This window comes from Loa loa, assembly GCF_000183805.2.
Source record: "Loa loa unplaced genomic scaffold supercont3.162, whole genome shotgun sequence".
NCBI classification, from domain to species: domain Eukaryota; kingdom Metazoa; phylum Nematoda; class Chromadorea; order Rhabditida; family Onchocercidae; genus Loa; species Loa loa.
In genome coordinates, this window is record NW_018108342.1 from 66669 (window position 1) to 88071 (window position 21403).

The 21403-nt window shown below is 33.9% G+C and overlaps 3 protein-coding genes across 3 annotated transcripts in view; all 3 read left to right on the forward strand.

Moving 5' to 3' along the window:
- Positions 1–98: 98 nt before the first annotated feature.
- Positions 99–11189, forward strand: LOAG_17962 (26S proteasome non-ATPase regulatory subunit 1; the record flags this gene model as incomplete). Its single annotated transcript, XM_020450629.1, has 18 exons — positions 99–131; positions 169–384; positions 752–921; positions 1042–1182; positions 1369–1516; positions 1762–1970; positions 2237–2315; positions 2390–2489; positions 2652–2791; positions 2970–3165; positions 3420–3633; positions 7080–7194; positions 8451–8597; positions 8873–9115; positions 9449–9541; positions 9779–10014; positions 10320–10485; positions 11079–11189. The coding sequence occupies 18 exons, from the start codon at positions 99–101 to the stop codon at positions 11187–11189; spliced, it is 2757 nt and encodes a 918-aa protein (XP_020305666.1).
- Positions 11190–11879: 690 nt separating this feature from the next.
- Positions 11880–17317, forward strand: LOAG_05218 (hypothetical protein; the record flags this gene model as incomplete). Its single annotated transcript, XM_003140755.1, has 10 exons — positions 11880–12035; positions 12572–12667; positions 13096–13212; positions 13673–13854; positions 14251–14510; positions 14621–14834; positions 15745–15844; positions 16296–16513; positions 16808–16982; positions 17195–17317. 10 exons carry the CDS (start codon positions 11880–11882, stop codon positions 17315–17317), a joined length of 1641 nt encoding a protein of 546 aa, XP_003140803.1.
- Positions 17318–17955: 638 nt separating this feature from the next.
- The window catches only part of LOAG_17963 (vacuolar protein sorting-associated protein 45), a 5471-nt gene continuing 2023 nt past the window's right edge, over positions 17956–21403 (forward strand). The window contains exons 1-9 of the mRNA XM_020450630.1: positions 17956–18115; positions 18586–18674; positions 18759–18868; positions 19033–19097; positions 19347–19522; positions 19759–19930; positions 20063–20167; positions 20434–20584; positions 20968–21137. Of these exons, the coding sequence (XP_020305667.1) occupies positions 18023–18115; positions 18586–18674; positions 18759–18868; positions 19033–19097; positions 19347–19522; positions 19759–19930; positions 20063–20167; positions 20434–20584; positions 20968–21137 (1131 nt within the window). The 5' untranslated portion in view covers positions 17956–18022. The remainder of the gene's footprint in view (positions 18116–18585; positions 18675–18758; positions 18869–19032; positions 19098–19346; positions 19523–19758; positions 19931–20062; positions 20168–20433; positions 20585–20967; positions 21138–21403) is intronic.

Below are 21403 nucleotides of genomic sequence, written 5' to 3' on the forward strand. Positions count from 1 at the left end.
AGGTATGAATAGAACAAATGCAAAAGATATGTCTTGTTTGAATTATCATTACGACTTCACTGCAGCATTAAAATACTGCTAGCTAAGTCTACATGCTAATGTCTTTATCATCGGTGCATTTTTGGGAACTAGTAATTTTAGTATGCCATTATTTTGATCAAATTCCAGGCTACTGATGATCAAGCAGCTTTGCTAACCGAAACTGTGGCTAAAGTACTGGTGTCACAAATGGACCGAGCTTTTCGAAGTATAGTATTGGACTTGCTACTTCGTTTGTTTGCTGAACTGGAGGAACCCGATTTTGTCTCTATGTGCCAATGTTTGATCAAACTTGAAAAACCAGATGATGTTGCCGATATCCTGCAACGATTGGTTTCTAATAAGGTGTCTGTAAAATCAGTTTATTTGATGAACTCTTTACTGCCAACTCGCTATTGGAATCGTGATCTGCCTTAGGCGAGATTGTATTTTGAGAATGAATCTAGATCTGGTATATCATATGCCTGTTTACTGAAGTAGCTTAATAATAGGGTATTAGCGGTAAATATAGAAACATGGAGACACATTATTAATTTTCTTGGATTTACTTTGTAGGATGTGAATTGATAGATGTTGTTTAATCCTTCTTTACTTGCAGTTCTTTGGTTAACTATAGACGAGACACCAATTTGTTATGCAGCGATATCAATTTATTAATAATTTTGTTTCAGATTGCATTTTAACATCTTATTTTATGAAATCTTCCCTTCAGGGTGACAGTGGTGTACTATTGGCATATCAGATTGCTTTTGATTTGTATGAAAATGCTTCACAGCAATTTATCAGTAAAATAGAACAGTCCCTCATAGATAATGCTCCAATAGATACACCAACAACGAGCGGTGCCATACAGCCCATGGAAATTACTATTGAAGGAAAAAAGTTGGTTTCCTGGAACATTTTTTTGACGGAATGAGCATAGTTGGACAAAGTTTTCGTTATGAGTACGGGTCAAAGTTTGCTTTTTCATTTAAATTCTTCACTGATATTTTTTATAAACAGCGAGACCAACAGAAACACTTCCATAATTGCTTCACAAGCACGATCCACCGGAACTACGATTGCTAATGAGGAAGCGGAAGAAGGGAAGAACGATGAACACTCGAAGAACACGTCCTCAACTGAATCATTCGAAGAAAAAGAGTATTTTTCTTTTTGTACTTCAAATTTAAGAGGCTTTGAAAAATACAAATTTGGATTTTTGGAGAGACAATTTTGAGCAAATCTTGAGGCAGATAAAGAAATGATGTTATTTGATTATCAGTTAGTTGATGGGAATTGATCGCAGTAAAGTTTAAAGTTAAATTTATCTTCAGAAGAAAATTTTAGAAAGCAGAAGAACAGTCCTGAAAGAACTAAATCTGAAGATACCGTTGTTGGTAGGGTATCGGAAACTTCTAGTTCTTCTGGCACAGCAGATGGTGCGACAAAAATGATGGTGATGGAAGCTTCATTTCCTGAAAGGTCGAAAATAAAGGTATCAATTTTGCGAATGCATTAGACTTAGATTGAATACTTTGGAAGAGCAAATAAAAGTGTACACGTGTCATTTTCACAGTCGAAATTATTACTTTACAAAATAATTTTTATTACTCATAAATCTTTCTTTACAAGTCTTCGTCTATCTTTTGGATTCTTCCTAGAACTATTGCACATTTTCAATTATGTTTAAAATTTCTTATTATTACAGTGTGTCCTTTAATTTATTTGAATTTATTCAAGGATAAGGTGGTCTGCGAACGTTTGCGTTCAATTTTGTGTGGAGAGCAAACTATAAAACACCATATGCAATTTCTTATTAAAAACAATCACACCGATATGTTGATTCTGAAACAAATAAAAGAAAGCGTGCGAACAGCATCAGCACATAATGCTACTGTCATTGCAAATGGCTTGATGCATCTAGGAACAACAACTGATGATTTTTTAAGGTGTGGTTTATTTTACAACTTTTTTTTTCAAAGTACCTTTAAAATTGTTTTCCTTCATTATATTGTTGTACTAAATGATGTAATCATCAGTAGTTTCTTAACTAATAGTAGACTAAAAGATTTATCGTGTCGCTGCTATATGAAAGATAAATATGTATATGTATATGTACAATTTAAAATTGGATCTGCATTCCTATGTTAAAAATGCAAGGAAAGTTGCAACTGTCGTTTTGTTTTTTAACACTATAAGTACGCTGTATTTATAGAGATAACTTGGAATGGATAAGCAAAGCAACGAACTGGAATAAATTCAATGCCGTGGCATCACTTGGACTTATTCATAAGGTCATTTTTTTTAGTGTTTTAAAAGATTTCTTGGTTTTTCTGTTTTATATTATGTTGTATCGTTATTTTTCAAGGGTCATGAAGCGAATGCGTTGAAATTATTAGATCCATATTTGCCAAAGGGCGAAGCTGATCAATTTGGATTTAAAGAAGGTGGCTCGTTATATGCCTACGGTATTCCTTCATATTATAGCAATAAATTTTTTTCATTTTATTAAGAAACGGTAACATAAATGTTAGCTGCAAATCTAAAAATAGGACTGTTTCCTTGTTTCTTTTAGAAAAATGCTTTAGTGTGTGAAAATAATCTTTATTCGGTCAAAATATTGATTTCAGGACTGATTCATGCGAATCACGGCAGTACTGAAGTGATTGCCTATCTTCGGGATCAGTTACTGAAAGCGACAACATCAGCAGCACGTCACGGTGCATGTCTCGGCCTTGGTTTGGCTGCAATGGGAACTCATGATGAACAAGCTAGTTTACTGACTCATTATTATATGTGCACGCTTTGTAATCTTTTTGCTCTTCTAAAATTTATCATTTTTATTTGATGTTTGCAAGATTGTGTGGAAAATCTCCACTTTTAAAAATCTTTACTCCTTTATTGATCCTGAACTTCACACTGTTTATTATTTTGTTAGTAACGTTTAGGTGTTCGTACAATTACGTGATTGTTTATACCAAGATGATGCAGTGACGGGTGAAGCCGCTGGCCTAGCAATGGGTCTCGTAATGGTTGGGGGAATGCAAACCGAAGCATATCAAGAAATGGTGCAATATGTGTGCGACACACAGCATGATAAGATTCAGCGTGGTCTGCGTGCAGGCATCGCCTTACTTGCTTATGGTGAGTTCCGCAGTCTAGTTTATCTAATAACTTGAATCTAAAAATACATTTTATGTTTTTATTACATTTTTTACTTTTATTATGTCAAAAACTTCAGTTGTCGTTTAATGGAGAATAATAAAGCCCTGATGCTTTCTTATTTTACTTGGTACACATTTTGCGCTTACAGTGACAGGTAAGATATTCAGTATAACAGCCTTATAAGAAATGCCATTCAGTTTGTTACGTGTCTTAACTAGTCGTTGTATTTTCAGGGCGACACGAAGAAGCAGAAAAACTAATTGCCCCTTTGTTAGAACACAAGTCAAATGCAGTATTGCGTTCAACTGCAGTTTGCATGCTTGCAATGGCATATGCGGGATCAGGAAAAGCAGATGTGGTTCGACGCCTGTTGGCCAAAGTTGCCGCCGATCCAAATCAAGATGTGAAACGTTTCGCTGTCATCGCAATCGGTTTCGTTCTTAGCAAGTTAGTTTATTTTTAATAAAGTGACTTTAAGTATTATGAAAATATGGATGTTGTAGTAGAACAGAAAAATTGAAATAAAGGAAAAAAAATTCTAAGAATACTCTCGTACTCTTGAATACTCTTGTAAACATTTGAGTTATAATTTTTGTAAAAATTCGCTTAAATTTACGCATTCCTTAGATTTAGAAATTCTTTTTCGAAACTTCGGTACCCCTTTCCTTACACATTCAAACTTCTACCAGTTCATTTTATTGAATCATTATGCTGCGATATTAGAGGGGCTTGTGTTGTAATTTCGAGTAACTGGTCATCAACTTCGCTTTTGTATTTGTCTTTAGAGCGTTAATGAATGGAGGCACCATGCTTGTATTGATTCTGGTCTGATCATCTCTTGGCCAGTATGAGAATTTTTTTTGCTTTCATTAAGAACACTAGGTTCAAAGGAAGGAAAGAGGCGGAGAATGGCTTGAAAAATGTCTTAAATTTGATTTTATACTTCCTGAAAATCATGAAATTTATAAGTTCATCAGTTTTTTGTTTTTTGATATCATTCGCGATTTGAATGATATAGTCAATTAGTCACGATTGATGTCTTTCTTCAGACTCCCAGGTGTTGGATTTATCTTGACCTTAATTCTAGTTTATTCAATATCAGCGCACAAAGCAAAATTTGAACTTCACTACAACGGCTCTCTTCAAAATAGGCACAAGATAATGATAGGAAATTGTGTCATGTAAAGCCCACCAGCCTTTAACAAAATAGAACAAATCACAAGAACAGTTGGAAGAAATTTTTAGATAAATTATTATCCAACAATTCCATTCCTTTGGCGTTTTGTTATAGCAGTTGAAGAATTACAATATCAAATATTAAAAACAAATTTCCCAATAACTTTGTTAGAAGAATTGGTTGGTATCATCCCTCCAGGATCTGAAATGCATATTTACAGAGATTTGCAATAAGTTAATTATAGATCGTGCAACTGTGAATATCAAATTGTAACTGAGTGACAAAACCACCGAAAATTGCTAATTGTGGGGAAGGGAAACCCAAATTTCTCCTTGTTTTCGATTTATATAATATTTATGAATAATAAAAAGGGTTTTGCTTGTAAACTAGTTTATGTTTTTTTCCTCGTAATGCAAACAGGTACTTGTTTGAAAGATTTTCCTTTGAAGACTTCGGGAATATAATTAGGATCGTTCGGGCAAATCCTGCCAAATATTTGGCAACTTGTTCCTACGTCATTGGAGAACTGGCAAAACTAATTCGCAGTTTTCAGATTTTTCTTAAAAATTGCTAATGTTCTCTACAAAATGTCCTTTTTTTTGGAATTCTACTAATCGAAACAAGGTTAGCCGTCTTTGGAACTTTTCTCGATTTCAAGTAAGGATCCCAAAATTCGTGGAAATATGGTAATAGTTCATTTAAATCTTCGTAGTTTGTGTGTTAAATCTTACTTCACCATGACTGTGATTTGAAAAGCTCTACATTCGTGTTCTATTTCGGTTACTTCCTGTCTTCTGAAGTAGCTGTCATGCTAGGATTTGATGCTTTCTAAAGTTTGCATGAGGGGTGCATCACTCTGAGCTTGTTTTATGGTTGATGACTCACTATAGTTTGTGCATTTTTCTGAAGTCGGTCAGTTCCTTTGCTTATTACCGATGGTAAGCTGTCTGGATGTACTGACTGGACACAGTATTTTTGTATTCCTATCGTAAAGATTTTGGCTTATCTAGATTTTTGTACAGCTTAGGGTTCTGCAGCGGTCTTGTTCCCCTTCCAAATCGAATCGTTCAGTTTTAACTCTGAAACTTATGGATGTCACTTTACTTTTTTTGTTTCAGCAATAATTTTTAGTTGTAAAAGACAGAACAGCAAAATTTTTTTTCCTTCTCTCATATATCACAATAGCGCCTAGGCTGTAATACTTTTCAGTGAGAATATAATTAACGCTTTGTTGGATTGATTTTCTGAGTCAAAAGGTTGCTCACATTTTGGACTTTTTTCTTAATGAATGATAATGTTTTGAGTTTCTTTTTTGGGCTGCTGTCCTAAGTATTTTTCTCCTAGAATATCCTCGAATTCGAAATACTTCCAATAGAGAACTTTGCCGTAGGAATTAGCTATTATTCTCAGAATGCCAAAATACTTTCCCTGAACCTATTGCGACGTTTATTTATAGGGTTGAAAAGTTTAAATCACTGCGACATGCGAAGAAGCCAAGCTTTACTGGAAGAAACTGTAATTCTATAATCTATAGATCATTTCTTTCCTAAGAATGAAATCAGTTAGCATCCTTGAGTAAGGCAGTGAATTTCTGAAACTATTCCACTTTTTGAAAAGTTAGAAAATCTTCAGAGCAGCATCACATTTATTTGTAAGATGAATAAGATCAGCCAAATGACTGATTAATTGAATTAATTAATAAATCTCCGATGAATGAAGTAATGATTCATTGTTTACTTGGTGGATCTCAGTTGACGATACAAATATGAAAAGCTTATGAGAAGCACCACTAGCATAACTAAAGTTCGCGAAATCAAGCACAGGATTTTTCGATAAATATTCAAATCCATGGTAGGTTACAAGAATATTATTTTATGATATGAATATTATATCATAGTTCTAAGTAGGCATCATAACATACTCGGTATTAGTCTTTTCTCCGATAACAGATTTGATCGATCTCCTTGCCTTATTATAATTATGATTTTTTATTTCTCTACAAGCGAAAAGGAAGGCTTCATGTGTAGAGATATGTGTTTGTTGAACACTTCAGATATTATCTAGAGGTCTTTTCAATACATTTATTGTAATTATTTTAGTAAATACTAGAGAAGCAACTCCAAATGGAATTAAGAAGTGTTTATACGGAATAGAGAGGGGAACATGGACGATCAAATTATTTAAGTAGGGAATCAGCAGTAAAGATAACTATTATTCGATAAATGAATGTGAGAAAAGGAAATGTGAATGATTTTGATGCATTGCTTTGAATTTCTGCACAGCTTGACCAGAATCTATTCTTATCCAAAAGCTCACAAGCTAGATACTGCTGTAAAGAGTGATTAGTGGCTTCCAACCGCTGATTCGCAAGGACGGTGGCGCTATGAGTAGGAAAGAAGCGAGGACTTTTCTTACTAGTTTATCAAACTAATACGTTAAAACTTTTGATTAAACTTTATTTTCAAATCAGTAGAATTTATCACTTCTGAACCTTGTGGTGAACACTGCTACAAATATAAAAGCCAAAGTAATCTCTGGTCAAGAAAAGGTTGGGAACCACTACACCAGATACAAACACATTGCATAAATTTTTGAATTCGATTAAAAAATTCGATTTCTTGAAAAAGAATTTGATTGACATTCTGCTGCTGTTTTCATTTTTGTTGTTTCTAATCGTTTTTTCAAATATCTAGAAAAAATTAACAAATTATTTAAGCGATGCAGAACAGTGTCTTAGCTATACGGGCATGTTAGCGGAACATTTCAACCCGCATGTACGATATGGTGCTGCTATGGCACTAGGTATTTCTTGTGCTGGATCTGGTTATAAGGTATATTTTTGAATCAGAATTAATGTGTGTCATCATTTAAGCAATATTTATATTTGTGATAGTGGTAGAAGAGAACAGTAGTATTTAAATGCTATTTCGGAGCACGTTTTTAAACTATTATGGAAGAGCGGCAAAAAAAGTTAAATTTTTTTTTGCATGGTTTGGTAAGATATCAAATCATTTATGCTTATTAGATGATCATTGTAATAGGATATTCATTCGTAAACGAAAATCTTATTTGTTTGAATTTTTATTGACGGAAAAATTCACTAAAATTTTCAATAGAAACAACAAAATAAAATGAGGGGAGAATGAAGATCCGACTATTCAATGGAATTTGGTGGAATTTATGAAATAGAAGCTGGTTCAGTAGAATTTATGAAATAGAAACTTGCATTCTCTGAATTTTTAAAAAGTTGAAAAATCGTTAAGATATTCTTACATCCGTTGATGACCATTAATTGGGCTTTTAAAAAGACATATTTTGTTTTTTTGATTTCGTCTTTTCCAAACTATTTAATCAAAGAAAAAAGAATACCGTGAATTAATTAATCGATTCAATATTTAAATATGGAATCTCAAGGAAGACATATTTTCGTTGCTGTAGAAGCAAATAAAGAAAATAACTGCGTTTGTACAGATACTGATCTTTAAATGAGGTTGATACATTGTGAGGACCAAAGAAGTTAAGGATAAAAAAGAAAAATGACAAAAACGGCTATCATTGGTTTTCGTATTTCTCACCTCGTTTGTCAGATGATTTGATGATGGTTTTTCAGTGTCTTCTTGAGCCCTAAGAGATATTCCCCATCATCGTCTTCAAAGGTTATTAACAGAGAAAACAGATGAATGGAAAAAACAGACGCGAATAAATAAATGAAAAAATAAAAACAAAAATGAACCAGTGGTTATGGTAATCAAATTGCGTGAATTAAACGTTCTTCTTCAAAACCTAAAACACTCTCTGAACTAATTCAAAGAAAGCTATTCGCAGATATCAGCATAAGATAGCAATTTTTTTGAGTTTTTATAAATATTCTGAAAGTTGAAAGAAAGCGGTCGCAATAGACTATACGCTTTAAATACGTTTTTTTAAATTGTGAATTTCATTTCTGCACCGTGGCATTTTCTTGAGCAATTAGCAAATTTAGCTATTAGAAAAAGTCCACTTCTGTTTACACATCATTGACTTGATGCTACTAAAATGTTTCAAACGTATTTCGCCTTCTGGTCTTACTTTTTTGCCAGAATTGTAGGAAGCCATTGCGTTGCTTGATCCACTGTTGAACTCCAAAGAAAACTTTGTTCGACAAGGTGCTGTTATTGCTTTATCGTTCATCCTGATTCAGCAGACGGATTCAATTTGTCCGAAAGTAAATGAATTTCGAAGAACACTGACGAAGGTAATGATCTTATTTTAGAGGATCAATTTCTTAGTAAAATTTGGTAGGGTTTCTTTGCGCTTTCCATGGATCAAATTCGTAACTGTAACCAGGTTGAGTAATACTATCAGTGACTATCAGTGGAGAGGATGCGGGACACATGGTATCAAATGATAGCATAACTTTAACTTTACCAGTTAAGCGTCCTTTTCATTGTTACTATCATTATTGTTGTTTTTACTGCTTTTATTGTTTTCATTCATATCTTGTTGCTTCCAATTACTACTTCAGTTTAGATGATAACTGAGAAAGGTGAAGATTCAATAACGAAACTAGGTGCAATCCTTGCTCAAGGTATTATCGATGCTGGCGGCCGTAACGTTACAATATCACTTCATAATCGCAACGGCCATCCTGACATGCCAAGCGTTGTTGGGACTTTTGTTTTTCTTCAGTACTGGTATTGGCATTCTTTGGCACATTTTTCGTCACTAGTATTCAAACCAACCTGTGTGATTGGTCTTAATCTAAATCTTGAAGTTAGTTCAGTTTTAATGTATTTATAATTTATGTTGTACTCTAGCGTCGTTAAAAGTCGTAGTAATATCCATGAGGAAACCCTCATCACCTATAGAGAATTTGAACTGGATAAAGTCGAAAATTAATCTGTTCTGTAGTAGCACTGTTACAATAGGTAAATTAGAAAAGGAAAGTAGATTTAATTTTTTTCTTCCATTCTTTAAAGAACTTAGATTCGGGAAATTTGCTAGCATACTCATTTTCAGTCGGTTTTTTCAAAACCTTATCACCAGAAAAAGTCGTCTTTTGCTAGCGTAGAAGTTTTATATTAATGACTGTCTTATCTCATTCAGATGCCAAAAACTGAATTTCGTTGCAATGCGAAGCCTTCAACCTTTGCTTATCCACCTCCCTTGGAGGAAAAGAAAAAAGAAGAGAATGAAAAGGTTAATAGTTATTATATATGGAATAAAAGAAATACACATATCTAAGGCCTCATTCAGTAGATGGCAGAAGATTTTTCTAAAAACACTGGAAAAAGTCGTCTTCTGCCAGTGTGGAAGTTTCATGTAAATATTTTTTTTGTAAGCACTGCAAACAAAAATCTGTATTGATTTCAGATTCTTCTTCAAATTGAGGTTGTAATAAATTCTCATTTATAAGAATGAATCAATTTTCCACAGGTGGAAACGGCTGTTCTTTCCGTAACTCACAAGAAGAAACCTTCAGTTCTTGATCGTTCAAGTGCTACTGCAGTCAAAGAAGAGGCCAAAGTTAGGGAAGAGAAAACAGAAAAAGACAAGGAGGAGGAAATGGAGGTTGACATTGCACCAGCTACAGCGGCTGTAGCTGATTCTGCTGCTGCTGTGTTTACAGGAACTGCTACAAATTCGGAACATAAGTTAGCCGAACCAAAGAGGTATTTTTATGGTATGCAGACTCAAGAAACATTCAGGAAACCGTTAACAATTTTGACAACACAAAATCATTTTTTTGCGGATTTATTGCACAAAAGGAATTTTGTTTTCTTCTTCTAAGCACTTGTTTTTCTATCTATCCTGTTAACTCGAGATATTAAGCAAGGTAATGAGAGATCCAGAGGTTGTCGGATTGTCTCTGTGATTTCCCTTTTTCAGTTTTGTGATTGTTGTAAGTGTAACCAGTAATATTGGGTATTAATAACATTTATGATCACAGATTTCGCTTTACCAGAGTTATTTTCAGTAGAGAATCGGAAGCTACGAACTATACTCTGCAAAATCCAGCTCGTATTGTTCGCTTACAATTGAAAACCTTACAAATGACTGAAAATAATCGCTACAAACCATTGAAAGCACTTTCCCAGGGTGGAATAATTATGCTTCGTGATAGGAAAGCTGGACAAGAAAAGGTTTCTAGTTGATCTAAATATTTTGTGGTTGAAAATAATTGCATTTTATATTGTTATTTGCTTATGAGACGTACATATGCAAATATAAGTTTATTAGAAATGTAGCATCCACTGGAACATTTCTTCTAGTAATGTCAAGAGTCGAATATAATTATACTTGGGGCTTGTGTAGAAATTCATTAAGTTTATCTACTGTTAGCTGAAACACAGTGGTGTGCCATTTTGTCTCATAAAATATGTCATATTTGTATATTTGTTGACTACATTAACGCTGCCCAATCGCTGTCCCTTCTATGCGTTAACTATTGAATCTGGTCAAGCATTTAAAGTTTTGAGTTGAGGAATCAGTCCGTCGCGCATTTGCCAGGGACTAAGTAATGTTTTCATTGCTAAGTAATGGCGAGATGTCCCTCTATTTATTTAAATATTATTTGAATGATATAAACTTTAAAAAATATTGGGGCATTACCGAAATCCAAGCTGATGTTATATATCCTCTCTTAGGTTTGGCTTTAAATATTTCTTTATGAAAGGATGATGTTTGAAATAACTGGGAAAATCATAATTATCTTTTTAACTGGGATAATTTTCAGGAAGAAATTGTAGCGTTAGCTGCAGCTGGAGGAACGCGCGTAGAAGGCAAAGATAGTTCAGAAGAGGCGAAACCACATACTCCTTTTGAAATCAACATCACCTCATACTGACTCATTTGTTATAGTTTTTCAGTTTTTGTTCATACCAATGCATCTATGAGAGAACATGCCGATCATGGGTTACAGTGGTTGTTTGGATAATTTATTCAAGCAGTTTTTATATACTCTTTTCCGAGTGCATCTAAGGGATTACTTTAGCATATTTCATGTGGCTCGAAATCATTTCCCCTCCCCGTAACCTCTCGTTAATCTTTTCACCTGACACAATTATTTATGTTTTCTAGCAATTATCGATTTTATTTGTTCTGATGATAAAGGTTTGCACATAGTTCACTTTGCTAGGAAGCCTAAATATTAACTTGTTCTTCATTCATGCAGTATTACCGAATAGATTTATTTCGGATATATAAGTAGAAGGAGTTAATTTGAAGGGGTGGGATTTTATTTTTCATAGCGATGGGTCATTTACGATGGATTGAAACATTGAACAATCCATCTGGCGGTACTCGTTTTGCAATATGAAGGATTTCTGATGTGCACAAAAGCTCGTCTTGGTATGATGGACACAGATGAGCAATGAGTTGTTGAGGTTCCTAGGGTATGACGAATGAAAAGTGATTACTAGTAGTAATTTTTTAAAGGTGGTTTTCTTTACCATGAGGTGCTTTCCAAACTCTCGATTGTCGCACACCAGCTTACTCTTTCTCTCATTCTTTATTAGTTTTCAGTAATTCCTTTTATATGTCTGATGCGACAGTTGGCTTAAAAGCAAGCAGAGAACGATGCTACCAGTCACGGGACGAATACTTTAAATGTTACGAGGAGTATAAAGATTACGGTGAATTCAAGTGTAGAAAACTGAAGGAGAAATTCGAGAAGGACTGTCCTGCAGCATGGGTATGTGAACTTGAAAATTTTCTATGGACATAACTGAGGATGGGGTAAGGACGGTGTGTTAGCCAGCGAATCAGGTTCTATATCCTTAGTATGTAAACTTGGTATATGATCCACTTAACTGCAATTATAACTGCTTAGTTCTTTGTTTTCTTCCATTTAGATTCATTTTATTTCGAACACTCTATTTTTATGTTCTTTTAGTTCAACTAAGAAGTCAAATCGACGAAATGGTTATAATTTAGATTCTTATGGCAGTTTTTTCGATATTTTTAGTCTCAGTATGTTGTAAAGCGGAGTTACATGACTTAACTCCTTTCTACATCCTCAAACTTGGACACAGTTTTATGGCTCTAACATTTATAACTTAGAGAAGATATGAATGCAAATTACCGAGAAGCAGCCATTGCAAAGGAGACTCAAGTATAAATATCACCTCGCTGCACAAGGAAGAAATTTACAAAATATTCAAAGTTATCTTCGTCTTCTCATACCCCAAAGTTCAGAAATGTTTGAGAATATTCCACTGTTTTCTTCAGGTCCCACATTTCATTCGTAAGCATAACTACGGAAAGTACAAACAAAAGTTAGTGGACGAAGGGATTTTACTTACAGAAGTGAATAATGCTGATAAGGTGCAAAATTCTTCCTCATCTTCTTAGAGTGGTGAGTTGAAACTCTTCTAAATTCTTAGTGGATATGTAAAAGTTTTAGGAATTGGCTTTTGGCTTCTCATACTGGAAATGTAACTTAAGAATCGTAGTTTCCTCGATTTTTAAGGATCTGTGATCCGAGGTTATTCAAAATTTTTTACTTGTCTCGACTGAGCACTCCAAAGATTTTGCTGGTGACGAAATAATAAGTGCGTTAAGTATGCCTAGTAATGTCGAGATAATTTTCTGTTTTTCACCACAAATTTCTGGAATTTTTTAACATGCGTGGTAATAAATGAAAATACTTTGTTAATTAAATTGTGGCAATTATTAGTAATCAGAGTAACTCTAATATATTGATAAGGATGGTATCGGATCCTGGATCACTGATGCGGTAGTAATTATTACAGGCGAATATTGGTGGAAACCGTTTGTTTCATGTGACGGGTAATATACTGACTAGTTCTACTGTATCTACTGTATTCGGTGGTACCGACGTTCATTCAAAACAGAATTCATCAACAAAAGTTTATTTTCTTTTTATCCCAATTTTTAAAAATTTTCCGATGAAAAATTTTAAAAATGTCGAGTAAAATTTCCCATTATTTTTTGGAAGCTTAAACAACATATAGCGAAATACATAAAAAGAATTGTACCGTTTAATTTGCAAGACCTCATTTCACTTTTGGGTAACTGTGATGCATATTTCTCAACAATGGGAAATTTTTTTTTTAATTTTATTTACATCGATGGAGAGGATGTTCAGTTGGGTGGTTACCATAGAAGAAATCAAACTCTTGCATTTAAAAAGTATATAGCATGTAATACCGTTGAATGAATGCGATTTACGCATACTGTAATGTTATAGTAGTCTTTATCAAATTGCAGTTGTAAATCAATACCGAATTCCTATTTTTTTTCCTACAAAAGAAAAAAAAAACAAAGCAAAACAAAACAAAATAAAGAATATTTTTGTTTTCGCTACAGTTCCCGAGGACAAATGCTGAAAAATTAGCTTATTGCGGTTGTGTAAATGATGTGCTGCATGACGTTAGCGTTGAGCAGTTTTGTGAACGTATGAAAATGTTTGGTTGTATGAAATATTTAAATGCATTGCGGATCCTGAAAGATATTCACTACCTAAAGACAGGTCGTTTACTTTTGAGGCAGTAAGTTTCTTCGTCCTCGCGACTTTTTGTTTTGCTTCATTTGTGATATTGTATCTTGTAAAAATAAGGAGTTTCGCAACTTTTAACTACTTCTGAATCTTAGTTTCCCCCAAATTTATTATTTTTTGTCCTCATTTCCATTGAAAGAAGATAACTGATTCATTAATAAGGTTCTGCGCTATGAACTGTTTATTTGTTGTAGCTGTTGGAAACTTATCTTTTAGATGGATTGTAAGGATGGATTCTTAACACCGCATAACTGTACATCCTGATTGCTGATCTTGTCAAAAATTACTGATTCTTATCTAAAAGTTTCTATCACAGTACACTTCTATACGCTGACTCCTGCAGTTAAATTTTGACATTGTCCCAAAGTAAATTTTGATGAACTTCCAGCTTATGCTCCTCTTCATCCTCACTACCACCATACATAGTGCTTGAAATGATCGAGATGCTCGTTTGCATTCACATGGAAGGTGCCACTGAGAGAGGCGATGAAGAACTTTGGCGAGAATTGTTACGCCTAACGGATAAAGTGCCATATTTCTTGAAACCTACTGTTTTGCTGCTCATGAAATCATGTTGTCCCGTGAATATTATGCCGAAATTGCCATCGAACCTGATGTTACGTCCTGTAGTTATCACTGCTTTGTTAGGTAATATCTGTTGTCGTTAGTTTTTTCCCAGTACTAGTAATTCTAAGTTTTTTTTACAAACCATTCTATACTTATTCCTTTCTGACTGATTGATATGCCAATTTTTACAGCCAATTATATCCGTTTTGGGAAAATAAGCCTCTTCCAAACATTGCTTGCAAAAGAGACTGATTATGATTTGTTTAAAAACGACCAATTACTGCGAGTTCTCGCTTTGCACACTAATTCTCATCCAGCTGTATCATCTACTTATTTGGAATGTCTCTCACGGCGCAGTATTACCTTATTAGGTGACAATATGTCACATTTCAATTCCATCATCCGGTAAGTACTATCCAAGCAGTATTCCGTAGGGTGACCGTATGCATGAATGCTATTACTAAGGTTTGGTTGAGAATTAGAAAGCTTCAGGTGCTTAAATTCTTTTTATATCTTAAAACCATGTTGTGAGCCTCATAATATTGGACAATTTTTATTTCAACATGGGAGTGCATTTACTGCAAAAAATGAGATACTGCATAGGTTAATACGAGAGTAGTAGCATTAATGCGATATCGGCTTCTTACTTGGAAGAACGAATATAACAGGTTCATACAGTAATACTGTAATTTAAAATTGTATTGTATGTAATTTAAACTAACCAGACTGTTTGATAAAAATAATCTTTTTCAGTAATGATTAGCAGTTCACTAATTGTGATCAAATTGCCCTTCGAGACTGATGTATTGTACTCTGATATATAGTATCATCGTATTGTCGTTTGTATTACTATTTTCGATGTTTTACAGCTGGTTTACTTCGGAATATAAATCTGTTTTTTTGATAATGTATTAGGTTCTCGTTTTCATTCTCTTTTTCAGCCAATCAAAATATTGGGATATTAGGAATGCAACTATATCGGATAATGGGGATTGTTATGTTTGTGGAGGAAAATTTGAAAAAATAAGGATTTATCAGAAATGGAATTTAGCTTGCTTAGAAGTGAAATAATGTAAGTGCCTTAAGATATTATTTCAGAAAGATTTTTAGCCGTTTCGTTTTAAAATCAAAATTTCCTAACCTGAATGCGTGTATTATTGTCATATGGTCACACAGAGTATGTTAGAACTGGGCAGTTTAATTTGATATCATTTCAGAGTTTTTCTCGTTAATGACACCAATGAGTAGTAATGTTAAACCAGATATTTTTCTGTAGAAAGAACTTTGGAATTATATTGAAATAAATTTGTTGCAGGAAATATTTGTCTGATGATATGCAGTTGTTCTCCAGTGCCACGGATCAAGAGATTTCCGATTTGAGGAAGCATATAAAACGAAAAGTAAAGCCTCTTGAAGTTCGTTATTTCACGTTTCAAATTATTATTGAGAATTCTGTCGTGGAACTCTCAAATGTTTTTTTTCCAGATTTCTGGTCATTTGTATTGTTTGTTTTACAAGACCTACTTGAAGTTCATTATCTCATTTCAAATTATTATTGTGAATTCTGTCATGGAACGCTCAAATGTTTTTTTCTTTCCCAGTTTCTGGTCATTTGTATGGCTTGTTCCCCTTATCGTTAAGAAATTTGTATTATTTGCTTTCTCACGCTTGTTGTTCTTTGAAAAGGCGTGAGAATACAAATATTGCTGAAAAAAATAATTGAGGATTCGAATTAAAAGTTGGTTGTGTAAGATCGCTGGACTGTACGGATCATATAAGGAAGAGTTGCTAACCAGCTAACTGTATGACCTTTAAAGATCAAGATGAAATTTCTAGCCGCTTTTTTTCAGGAAACAAATTTTTCAGGATCAGCAGTCACTGGTCGTTGATGCTCTCAATATTTTATATACAGGTATTAATAATGTGAGTTCAAAATATGGGATTGACGAAGTGTTGCAGAAGTCGTTGAATATATTTGCTAATGTACTACTTATTGTGCGAAAAGGTGGTGACACGAATCGTGTGTGGAATAAACATGATAAGTTCTGTAACTCTCGCTTGTCAGCATTCTTCTGTCACAGAATGTATGTCTTTTTTTAAAAAGAGGAAATTCAGCGAGATAGTCTTGTTCTGTCCTTGTTAATAAGATTTCCTCGTTGGTTAGTCTCACAACTATATATTGCAGTGACTGTCTCTCCACGGATGAAATTCCGCATCTAAAAATCACACTAGCCATATTTCCTAGGTATAGTTCTGATATTCTTTTATTCTTATCCACTGATTTGGAGTAATTGATGATTAGGTAGCAATAGGGATTTTCCTCTTTGAAACTCATGTTAGTAGCTTTAAGAAACTCTTATCACGAGACTTTTTCTCAGGAGTAACGATGATTTGTTTATACTGTTAGCAGTCATGGAACTTGGAAGAAATGCTTACTTTTTGACAAACGACTCCTTTATGAATCATCGCAATATGTTAACTCTGTCGGGTCAGTCGTTATTTGACAGGTGGGTAGAGCAAAGAGCTGTGCGCTTGGATAATGGTGATGTAATTGTAAGTTTACAATTATTCGAACAAGTTTTTCTTTCCAAAACGCTTAGGTAAGATGGTATTGTCTTTGGCACTGAATGTTTATACCTTATCTCTTATTAAATAGACTCAGCTGATAGGGATTTTGCTGTGAGATGAGGAAGGAAGTACGTAACACAAAAAGGAATTTTCATTTTCATTTCTCTAATTTTGAAGCTGAATTGAATTTATTTTAGATGCCTTCGAAATTTGCTTCATACGCACATGAGACAGAGAATGGTTACCACATTCCTGTTAAAACAGTTAGCAAATCGGTTGCCTTGTATTCGTTTCTTTGCGGACGAAGAAAACATATCTAATAGCGCATTGAATTATTTGTTCAACCCATCATGATTTATTAGCAATCGTGATCATATATATATATATATATATATATGTAGTAACATGGAGAGAGTTTCATTGTTAGTTACGTCATGTGACATGTCACCAATACGTTCATACTTTTCCAATAATTTAGAACTTTGTGAAGTGAGTTCCAGGGATCGAAAAAGATTGCCCTTTATTGTTTATGACTTACATGTTTTATTATCACGATATGACCTCATTTAGCAAAACATTGATAGCTCCTTATTTTAAATATGGATAAAGTTCATTTACTACATCCTTCTACATCATTCTGTATTCAAGTGCTATCTTGTCCCCCAATATCGTATAATTTAGACGAACGACAACTGATTCGCAAGCGTCCTTCATTTAAAATATTAACAAAAGAAAAATTGGAATTGACCATTTATCTCGTAATCCTAACATCTTACGGGTTAAAATATTATGACTTAAACTGGAATTTGTGATGACTTTTGTTCGTCATTTTTGCTGTTCGTAATTTCAATGCTAGTTTTCACATGAATCTCTTCCTAAGCAAAAATTTATAGAATTTCCTAGGCGTAAATTAAGTTTCACGAGCCCCATACTTTTATATTTGGGTGACAGATTTTTTTTTCAGAAATGTTATAAAGAATTAAGAAAATTTGCGAGGATACAAAATAGTAGGGTAAGAAAATACAATGGATGTTATCATGGCTGCTCAACAGTACATATCGGAGATGATTAGGTTGGCTGGTCCGGGCATGAAAGTGATGATGATGGATAAATGCACGGTAATTGTGTATAGTTTTGATCATAAACCCATTAAATCGGTTTGAAAATAATGTGGAATAAAGGAAACCACACGTAGCCTACGTGTGGTTTCCTAAAACTCCTGTAAGGTGCTATTTGCGAGTGACCATGCTCAGTGACTGGCTTACTGCTATTTTTTTATACGATGGTAATTTTACCGGAAATTCCAAAGGAAAATTAAATGATGGAAAAGGTGTAAAATAAAGGAGTGGTAGTTTACTTGTTGGGGACTTTGTTGGCGATAAAATATTGGCATGTCATATGAGGACAAGTGGTATCTAGACATAACATCGAGAAAGCTGTAGTATGAGATAGGAAAACGAAGAAGTAGGGACACTAAAGTATGAAGAATGCAAATTAAATGCAAATGAACTGCATGAATTACCTGTTGAGAGTAAACTCGTAACAGTATTTTTTTAATGGATTTATAATTCGAAATAGTGGTATTCAGACCAGCACTGTATCGTGCGTTTATGCACAAAGCGATATGATGCAGAAAGAAGTGTATTTATTCGAACGCATCGATTCCGTTGCTTTAAGGTTTGCCAGTCTTAGTTATGCCATTTTTCTCTTGCTTTAAACTTTTCATAATTCATAGTTTAAATTCTTGACCGAAAATTTCAGAGAGCCAATCAAGCACCTCAAATGTATAACATTTTTACGGCCTACGGTGGAAAATATTCATTTGTTAGCCGAGGAATTGCGATTTCCGAAGTATGGCCAGTATTATATATGTAAGTTCACTCTTAGTAGAATTCTCCCCTCCGTGGGTCGAGCGATCGGGTAATTCTTATGGCAGGTTAAGTAGCTTCTTTTATGAATCAGCAAGACCTTTTTTTTTAGACTCGAAAGATTTTAAGAAATTCTTTTGATCATGTTGATTAAGCTTTCATTCCAGATTTTTGTAACATTATCAGCAAAACTGACGTCAAAGCACTGGCTGAGGCGGATGACCAGGAAACGGTATGATACTTATAAATTTTATGCATCTTACGTTTAGAACAACTTCTGTGACACACTCTAAATTTTCTGATTTATTTTTTTTAACATTTTTATCGATAATCTTAATTGCAACAATAAAACTGGAAAGATACAGTCTTCCATATGAATAAGTAACTTTTCCATAATTTCGCAAATTTTTTGCCTTTCTTATTTCTTATGTAGCACCAATACTTACAGTTCTCTGAATTCTATAAAGTTTGGTGTTTTTAGGTCCGTGAAATGCACGAATTTTTCATGGATGGTGTTCCCTTGTGTCCTCATCTTCTGTCATTGAATATTTTTCATAGTTATAACTCATCCTTCTCTGTTTTGACTCCAGTTTTTACGCGATCTTTAAATTCAATCATTGCCACTCTACTTGCGTTAAAGAAGAAACCCCAAATACGGTACAACTCATTTTTTTCTGTTTTTTATTCCAGAATATTCTACTATATACAATGAATAAGTAGAAACACGAGTTATGTTGTATAACAATTACAAATGGAAGAAGGAATATGAATTAAGGCCAACTTGGATGTCTTTTGCAAAAAAAATGTGTTTACAAAGCGGAAGATAAAACATTGCAAATGATTGCAATATTTATTTTCATATATTTTGGTTTCATTAAATTCTGATTCCATAGATATCAAAAGTCAAACAAGGATAGCAAAATGTTAGCTGAAGAAGTTGCCAAGGCTATCGCTCGCGAAGAAAATTTATTTGAGAATGCCAAAACTGATACAGTTCTGTTAATAATCGACCGAAGTGAAGACCCAGTAACTCCTCTGCTCAACCAGTGGACCTATGAAGCTATGGTACTTAAACGTACTTGATTTTTGCTTTGTTTTTCGTTTTATCTATGTTCGAAGGTTTTTACAGCATTCACAGTATTACTTATGTGCTGAATGGAGGCATTTTGCGTTATCTAGCGTTATACAATGTTTTAGGTCCATGAACTTCTGGGTATCAACAACCATCGCGTTAATATAAATACGGCTTCGAATACTGGTGCTTTAATACTTTCGCCTCTTCATGATCCATTTTATTCGAAGGTATGAAAGTTCGTAGAACAGGTTAAACTTTGTACTCCAAGACCTTTTGCTCATTATCCGCATTTTAAAACAAAATCAACAATTTTTCATAACCATAAAATTGATTTGATCGGCTCAGTAATTCTTTAAACCATATGTACAACTGTATTAGTGATTACACAGGTTTAAATCAAGTTCCATTTAGCAGCGCAGAAATATGTGTTATTTTAGAAATTGAAGTGATGACATTTTCCTTGGTTTATATCTACAATTGTTTGTTTTTTCAGAACATGTATGCTAATTTTGGTGAAATTGGTCAAAATATCAAAGAGCTGATAACAGAATTTCAACGAAAATCGCAAACCAATCAAAAGCTTGAATCAATTGCCGATATGAAAAGCTTCGTTGAACAGTACCCGCAGTTTAAGAAAATTTCCGGTAAATAAGATATGGTTAATAGCATAACAGACTGTTGGTTTTCTTTTTCTCTATATTTTTCTTTTTTCATTTTTCGGAGACAGCCTAGACACGAATACATCTCTTATTTATACTGATGTAGAACGCCGAGATGTAGTATTCTTTACTCAAGAACTTAGGCATTGAAATTCGTCGTGAACTGCATGCAATGCCATAACAAACGGTGCGGTTTATTTCCTAAAGTACTTTTTTGTATACAATGCAGCAGATAGAGTGTTCAGCAGAAAAGTCATCCTCAAAAAAATGAGAGATATACAATTCAAATAAGTTTGATTGCGGATTCACGTTGAAGGACTAAAAATATGCTTTTATGTTGAAAAATATTGAAATAACTTGATTTTCAGGTACAGTTACCAAACATTTGACGGTACTTGGTGAGTTATCAAAGTCAGTGGCTACTCGGAATTTGCTTGAAATTTCTGAAGTAGAACAACAAATTGCAAGCGGTGGTGAGCATTCACATTGTTTGGCTACTATTCGACGTCTTGTGCAGCATGAACAAACAACGGATCTCGTAATCTTTTCCTCTGCAAGAAAATTGGCTTTATTTTATTTTTTGGATTTCTCAGTGTAGTTTTACATTTATTTATTTTAAAATAATTCTGGAAAATTTCAAAAAGTTCAAAAATTTCCAGTTAATTGCTACTTACTTTCAAATGTAATCATAAACCAGCGCTTCTTTGAAAACTTTCGAGTTCAAAGGTAATGTTATGCATAGAACGGGTTTATTTATTATTTTCTCTCTCTCTATACATTATATATATATATATATATATAGGA